We start from the raw sequence: 8,745 nt of genomic DNA, 5'->3' as shown, positions 1-8,745 counted from the left end.
GTTACGGAAAAATCGATTAACAAACGGAGACGTAACAATATTATCCATGGTGGCTTTCAGTCTTTATTGGATTTCTGCCTTTGTTAGGGCTAGAGAGAACGTTTCAGGCCCTATGTTGAGTTCAGCATAGAGAGACTGAAACGACGTCTCGGTATGTGTATTACCGCGTTTGATTCGTCTGCTGAGTCCAAGATAAAACCCCGAAACGTCATTTTAAGATTTTGACTGCACTTTTGAACCAAACAATGCATATGTTAAAAGAGACCGAAACGTCTTCTCGGTATCTGTATTACTGCTTTTGATTCGTCTGCTAATGTAATTTGGTACAAATATACCTTTTTTTGCAGGTCCGAAGCAGTGATGTAGACAATTTTCGATTTTTCCGGTGTCAAAATTGGCCATGTTGAGATTGCGTGACGGAGACATGTTGCATTCGCCCGCGATTGTTGGCCTCTTTTAATTTTTATCAGATTTGTGTTGATACAAGTATATGTTTAAAATATAAGCTTATACTTCACCTATTGTTAATATTATTAAAATTATATCCTGTCATCATGAAGTTCTGCTTAATTGACGTTTAGTGTATCAAGTCGTTCATGAAATATAAGTTTTTCTCTGTAGAAATATATGGAAGACCCCTGCATAGTCGTCCTAGAACCCTAATCATCAGCAACGACAGGGTATAATAAAGTTTGATTATTAATAATTAGGTCGTCTACTGTAATTTGCATCTAGTAGTCGCCTTTTGAGAGAGAGAAAAAAGTGTCGTGTTGCTTTTACGTTTGGGCCTGGCATAGCCTGATGGTTAGGGCACTACTCGCAATCTGTGGTCTCGGGGTTCGAATCCCGTTCCCGAACATGCTCGCCCTTTCAGTCATGAGAGTGTTATAATGTGACGGTCAATCCCAATATTCGTTGGTAAAGAGTAGCTCAGGAGTTGGCATTGGGTGTCGTGACTAGTTGGCTTTTCTATTGTCCATCGCTTCATAATTAGGGACCGCTATTGCAGACAGAGTAGCTTTACGTGAAATTCACAACAAATAAACAAACTTTTAAGTGTAGAACCTCTGTGCTCGGATCGTGTTGCTTGAATAAAATAAGAAGGCAGAAACACAAATAAGTTTAATGACTTATACAAAGACACATGACAAACACCAAAAAAAAAAAAATAATAATAATAAATAAAACGGAAGAAAAAGAAGCAATGTTAATGTTGCCATGGTAAAATGTTGTCACTGAATCATATCAGAAATCTTCGGATTGGCTTTGTTACTTACCCAATTCGCCCTGAACAACGTCAAACCTGGTGGCGCCCTCATGGAAGAGTTTTGGATCGTCAGTTAATTCCTGAAAGAGAAGAAAAATACCAGATGATATCTTTTTATTTTTTAGTTTGCGACAATAGATTCTCAAGTCGTCTTTGATAATGAAACAACAGTTGATTCAGTTTTCTTGCTGGCCCACCATGGCCAGGTGGTTAGGGCGCTTACCTCGCAATCTGAGGTTCACGGGTTCGAATCCCCATCCCACCAACCAGCTTTCAGCCATGAGGGCGTTATGTAAAGAGATGATCAATCACACCATTCATGTAAAAGAGTAGCACAAGAGTTGGCGGTGGGTGTTTTTAACTAGTTGTCTATCATTGCTAAATTAGGTACGGCTGGCGCAGATATTCCTTGTGTAGCTTTGCGCGAAATTCAAAACAAACAAGAGTTTTACTTAATACACAATTTTAAAGAAATTTTCTACATGACCTCAGTCTCACTTTACAAATCACTCATGCGTATACGCTTTCATCCATATAGGACATTTTGAATTCATGTGTGTGTTCACTATATTACAATTTTCTTTATATACAACAAACTTAATTAGGTTGTGTTTAGAAATAAAAACTTTCGATCACCAGTCTTCAAATGTAGCATTCATTTCATAGTTTTCTTAAGTTTTAAGTTATTTTTTCTTCTTATTATTTTCCAGAAACTGGTGTCGGTTTCGTTAGTAATCGTACCTCCCACATGCAATAATCGTTTTAGAAAATCGCTTTGGACCGTTTCGTTTGGGGCCTCTTATAGAGGCGAACTTTTCATGTTATCTATATAGAGATAGGTGTTTCAAACTTTGTGGGTTGGTGATTAAATGATATGTTACATGACGTCACTTGGAACTTACACCTCCTCGTGCATGATAAAATCACATATTAAGAAGAAAAAGAACGCATTCATTTTAAATGCGCATGTCTGGTTTATGGCTATTGAAATTATAGTAATTCAGTGTGACATTACAAGGCTTTATTGGACAGATAAACAATTTTACTGCACTCATGGGACAGTGGGTTGGTTGCCATGTTACAGCTTTTACGATGTCTCGTTATCCACTGTTGGCATTGTTGTACACTTCTAATAATATACTGAGGACTGTGACTGAGAAGGCAGGGGACCTTTAACCTTTTCTTATCACCATGAGTTGGATTTTTAATGCTGTACTTTATGAAGCATAGTAATTAGTGTGATGGACTGTGGATCCGAGGGTCTGTGGATTACCTTCTATCGCTGCAAAATCGCGTTACGCACTACGAGGTCGTGGGTGTGTAACAAGAGTGACGATCAACTCCCACTATTTAATTAGAGTAGCTCAAGGATTGACTAGCTACCTTCCCTCTAGTCAACCATTTAAAAATTAAAGACAACGAGTGTAGGTAGCTCTTATGTAACTTTGCGCGAATATCTGAAACAAAGAACTCAATGAAGAGTGATTTTCAGAAAGTATATATATATATCACATATTAATAAAGTTAGTTTTGTGCTGCATAACCTTTTACTAAATGTATGTACTTATGCTGTTAAACCAGTCACTTCCAAGTAAGTAGAAACTTTCATCTCAAACGCTAGTAAGCTTCTTAAGAAGCTCCCTGATGGCTTAGCGGAAAGTCTGAGGACTTATAGCGCTTAAAATCTGGTTTCAATACCCGCGGTGGGTCGATCACAGATTGCCCATTATGTATCTTTGTGCTTAACAACAAACAAACTATTTCAGAATATCAATCCACTGGACAGCTGATTATCTGATTCTATAGAACTGTAGTGACAATAATCAAGCGAGTGAGAGTCTAATTACACAAAACTTAGAGCTAACAAGTGTCAACATATGACTACTAATTAACTGATAACTATTAAACCTACTGATGTTCCTTACTTTCTATTCCAGAATAAAGTTCTAAAGATTATTAATATTATTTTTAAATTTTGTGAAAATATGTATCTAAATATATTCATATGACCGCATGTGCTACAGACGTTATGATCTATACTAGAAGTCGCTAAGAGCTTATGAGTGAAATAAAGCGAAAACGTTACAGTGTGTCAACCACACTACATCTAAAATACTTAGGGCTGATGTGGTTTTTCGTGTTATACCAGGGCTATGATGGACATAGTAGTGGTCTAGGCGCTATTTATATCATCAGTTTTCACGAACAGAGACTGTTTTCGTGTGAACTAGATTAAGTAAATGAATTACAATTATTCTCAACTTTATTTAAGTCATTTACAAGCCAGATCTTAGGGTAAGTATTAATAACACATTACTATTATTATTATTTCATTTTTAACACTGGAGCCGCAAAGAGATATTGAAACATTATTAATTACTGACATAGTATATGTATTGTTTCTCGTGTAAATACAAGTTATTCTGCCTTTGAAATATTTTTGAGCTCATAAACAATGTACCATGGTACTTTTCAAGTTTTTGATAATTTATAATAATAAAGGAACTGTCTGTGTGTGCGTTACCACCATAACTCCAAGAGGAAAGAGCATAGGAACCTGAAATTTTGCACACATACTAAGTGGACCCTGAGAGTATGAACCTGGGTATTATTACTTATCTTATACACGTTCGTGTGCGCATGAGCGTGCCATTTTTTTAATGAGGCAAGCTTGCGTTAAACTACATAGCAAAAAAAAATATGTGACCACCATAGCTCCAAGAGGAAAGAACCTAGAAATCTGAAATTTTGCACTCGTAAACCCTGAGGGTGTGCACCTGGGTATTATTACTTATCCACGTGCATACGCATCTTTTTATGAGACAAATTAGCGAAAAACCACATAGAAAGGAAGTGCGAATATTGTTACCAAGGGTATAATATATGAATGGAATTCTGTGAGGTACTATCAAGTCAAGAATAATCAACAACATCAGTAGGAACTTTTCGGTGTTCCAACAATATCTTCTTAGTTGTCAAGTCAGTGAATACTATTTCTCTCAACAATAGCAAAATCGACTTTTTTGTGTAACAGTGACAGTTTTTTTTTGTTTATAAAACAGTGATTATACTGTTCCTTTTAACAATATCGGTACTACGTTTTTGGTGCATTAATGGCACATTCTTAGCTATCTATTAATGACTATGGTTTTTCTTAATGACATTTGATATAAATTTTTGATTTATCAATGGCATTTTAGTTTTGGCTACCAATCAGTGACCACTGTTTTTCTCAACATTGTGATGGTGTGAATAAGTTGGTCATTCAGAATCGATACTGTTACATTAATTTTATCAACTATTAGTTGATGGTGTATTTCTTTATATTACAAATAGAAACCACAAACAGACAGACAACTTCTAACATGTAGAAAAAGCCATTGCATTTTGGTAACAATGCGTTCGTGAGGGTGCACAACTGGGTATTATTACTTATCCATGTGCGTGCACGCATGCACGTACACATCTGTTGAATGAAGCAAGCTAGCGAAAAACCACACAGAAAAGAAGTGGTTCCTTATATTACAAATAGAAATCATTGGCAAACCAACATGCACGCGTGCGTGTCTGTGTATGTGTGACCGCCATAGCTCCAAGAGGAAAGAACCTAGAAATTTGAAATTTTGCACCCATACTAAGTGGACCTGGAGGGTGTGCAACTGGGTACAACTTACTTATCCACATGTGCGTGCGCATCTTTTTACAGAGGCAAGCTAGCGAAAATCTACATAGAAAAGAAGTGCTTCCTTATATAACAACTTCTAATATATAGAAAAGCGAGTGCGTTTTGGCAACAGTGCATTCCAAAAATGGCTTTTATGCTATGTTGCTTAGCAATAAAAGTATATAGGTTATACTTTTATGCTAAAATGTGTTCAAAATACACATATTATCAACCTAATAACTCAAGCGAAGCCAGGTACTTTTGCTAGTAATGTATAAAATTTCAATATTTGGTATGATACATATGTTAAGTATAGAAAAAAAAGTACTTGAGTTTACGATGTCATGTATTTAACAATACAGACATTTTCTACATAGATGCCCCCCAGTGGCGCTAGAAACCGGATTTCGATACCCATCATGGGCAGAGCATAAACAGCCCATTGTGTAGCTTTGTGCTTTACTGCAAACAAACCAATTCTACATAGTTGTATCCTTAACCCTAGAATTGTCAATGGGGTCTTTCATATTTCCAAACATATTTTTCTAAACTATTTGTGCAACAGATTTCTTGTGTTTGTTTGTTGAATTTCGTGCAAAGCTACTCGAGGTCTAAATGCGCTAGTCATCCCTAATTTGGAAGTGTTAGACTAAAGGGAAGGCAGTTAGTCAACATCACTGCCAACTCTTGGGTTGCTCTTTACCAACGAATAATGGGATTGATCTTTACATTTTATCATATTCACGGCTCACATATTGAGCATGTTTGGTGATGGGATTTGAACTAGCAACCCACAAATTGCGAGTCGAGTGACCTAGCTTCCAGACCATGCCAGGCTAATTTCTTGCGAGTCCAAGATTTTGCTGGCCACAAGATCCCTAATAATATACGAATTACACACACAAACAAAATATTAAACCACGTTATCGTCATTATTGCAATTAATCCCAAAATAACTGCTGAGAACCCTTTTTTATGTTTGTTTGTCTAGTGCAAAGCTCCAAAATGGGTGCGTTTTATCTACCGAGGGTAGTCAAATCCCGGATTTTAGCATTGTAAGCCATAATACTTACTGTAGACCCACCAGGACTCTATTTTGTTTAATCAAATGAATTGTTACGTATCTGCTTGTTTGTTAATTTCCTGTAGAAATTCTTTCCGAGAAGCTTTAGCGATACGAGTTCTTTCTTAATTAAAACTAGTTTATTCTTTCTCGTTACAAACTTTGTGATACACTTAATTTCTACAGTCACTTTAACTTAAACACACGCTATAATTCACAACGATTCACGCACTATCTTACGGTCACTACCGCTCGCTTGACATAATTATCTGTCTCTATACCTCTCTATCTGCAATTATTTGCCGGGCTTATATACTAAAATAGAGGGCGCGTGGAAAACACTAGAGTTGCCAGGAACAGTCATGATCCGTCTAGAAACTCCAGCGTGCATGCTTCCAGCGTCGCGTGACTTCCACTGTTGTAACAGAATGTTTTTTCTACTCAAGACCCTACTGAAGTAGGCCACCACATGTTCGTTTTCGCCCTCTTTCTGAGACAAGACTCCTCCAATTCCGACATTACTAGCATCACAATCAGGTATGTATGGCAGTGAGGGATTTGGAAGCTTCAAAAGTGGAGCTGAGGCCAATTTTCCTTTCAATGTCTTAAAAGCATGCTGGCAAAAAAAATGTCCATTCGAACTTCTGACCTTCTTTGGTCAAATCATGTAATGGAGCAGCTATAGTTGTAAAGTTCTTCACAAACTTCCGGTAATAGGTACAGAGTCCCAAAAAACTTCTTAACTCTCCCACATTGTCTGGTGTTGGCCAATCACGCACTGCTTTCACCTTGTCAGGATTAGTTCACACACCATGCTCAGTTACAATGTGACCAAAGTAAAGCACTGCTTTATGGAACAAGTAGCATTTCTTGGGATGGAGTTGGAGGTTTGCTGCTTTCAAATGCTTGAATACTTCCTCTAGCCGGGACATTTCCTCATCAAACGTTGTTGCAAACACAGTGACATCATCCAGGTACACTAGAGCTATCCTCCATTGTAGGCCTTCCAGTACTCTTTCCACCAGCCTCTCAAATGTTGCTGGAGCATTGCTAAGCCCGAATGACATCACACAGTATTGCCAGAGACCTTGGCCATAACTAAATGCAGTCTTAGATTTATCTGTTTCAGCCATTTTCACTTGATGGAAACCCGACTTTAAGTCCAGAGTTGAAAACCACCTGGCTCCACTTAGGTCATCAAGAGTATCATCAATTCTTGGCAGTGGGTATGAGTCTTTTTCGGTTATACTGTTAAGAGTCCTGAAATCCACACAGCAACATTGGATCCCATCCTTCTTCTGGACTAACACGAGAGGAGCTGACCAGGGACTATCTGATTTCTTGACTATCCCTTCTTTAATTAGGCCATCCATGACCTTCTCCATCTCTTGTCGCTTTGCCGGAACTATTCTCCTCGGAGGGATCTTTATTGGATGGTGATTGCCTGTGTTTATTCTGCGCTCCACGAGGTCTGTGCAGCCGAGGTCATGATCTCCTTTTGAAAAGACATCTGTATAACTGGCCAAAAGTTCCCTTACCTGAAGAGTCTGTGATGATGACAAATGGACCATGTTCTTCTTATAGAGGTCAGTTAAATGTTCTGGGAGTGGATGTCCTTTCTTTATGGTTGTATTTCTTGCCTTAACACTGACTGGCTCGACCTCCTGGCACACACCCAACAATGCTCCTTCCTTAAGTGTCTGCTCAGATTTAGAGAAGTTAGCCACTGTTATGGGTACTACTTGATGACCTGCCACAAGAGACCTTCCAATCGTCACATCCACTGGTTCCACAAGCATTGGGCTTCCTTGGGATGTTCTTTTATTCTACCCCAAATTATCTTCTCTGACATAGGGGTATTGTAGTTGACTTAAGTGCTGTGACTTGCAAATCAACAGATGCAGCAACACTTACCGGAATTTGGCCTTTGTTGTTCCCAAACGTCATTTTATCGAAGTTACTATGCATTGGTGTTCAGTGTCAGCCAAGTATACTTTGAGTCTGTCCTTTAAGCCCATGAGCTCAATAGTTACCCACACTGGTCCCCACAACCTTGCATAATGTCCTGTCACACCTCAAAGCTGTATGGCTCCTGATACTCCTTTGTGATCTAGCACCTTGATACTCACAAGGATTTGCTGAGATGCAGAATCTATGACAAAGTTGCACCTTTAGCCATTCAGCTTTCCTGTCACGTAGACACTATGTGTGCTTGGCATTTTACACCTAGCTGTTGGGACTTTCACTATGGGGGTTGATGGGCGTCCCTCAACACCAATCACTACTGGTTTTCCCGAGGCTGACTTATTGGTAGTATTCCTCTTACACTGGCTCGTCATATGTCCTTGCTCTCCACAGTTCCAACAACCTTTCTGGGTAGCAACCTTTCCTTCTGTGGCATCTTCCCTGTGTTGAAGTTTCTGGCATTGAGCTTTTTCGTGCCCAGGTTTGTTACAGTACCAGCAAAGTCCCTCAAACCTCTCTGAAAGCTGACCTTTTCTGGCCTTGAATCCTGATAACTGTACCAACCTTGGTACCTCTGTGCTGGACTTAACATAGGATTCAAATTCAAGAGCTCTGGCCATTGCATCCTGCATAATAGAGGGGTGTGCTTCCTTTAATTGTATCTTCAGTTGTGGACTGTCCAAGTCATCTACAAATTGATCCCTCAGCAACAACTTGAGGAGATCAGGTGGCGCAGTTGGGTAGGCCTTGTGTGCCATACTTTCCAAATCCTGTGCCAACTCTTTC

The 8,745-nt window shown here is 38.8% G+C and overlaps 1 protein-coding gene across 2 annotated transcripts in view; it reads right to left on the bottom strand.

Annotated features, from left to right (window-relative positions):
* LOC106461742 (calpain-A-like) overlaps positions 1 to 8,745 on the bottom strand; it is an 80,853-nt gene that overhangs the window by 38,008 nt on the left and 34,100 nt on the right. For both annotated transcript variants that reach the window (XM_022388774.1, XM_022388775.1), the window contains exon 3: positions 1,278 to 1,347. In XM_022388774.1, the coding sequence (XP_022244482.1) occupies positions 1,278 to 1,347 (70 nt within the window). The remainder of the gene's footprint in view (positions 1 to 1,277; positions 1,348 to 8,745) is intronic.

The sequence above is a fragment of the Limulus polyphemus genome, unplaced genomic scaffold, assembly GCF_000517525.1.
Source record: "Limulus polyphemus unplaced genomic scaffold, Limulus_polyphemus-2.1.2 Scaffold1022, whole genome shotgun sequence".
Classification (NCBI taxonomy): Eukaryota; Metazoa; Arthropoda; class Merostomata; order Xiphosura; family Limulidae; genus Limulus; species Limulus polyphemus.
This window is presented reverse-complemented; position numbering and strand designations above follow the sequence as displayed.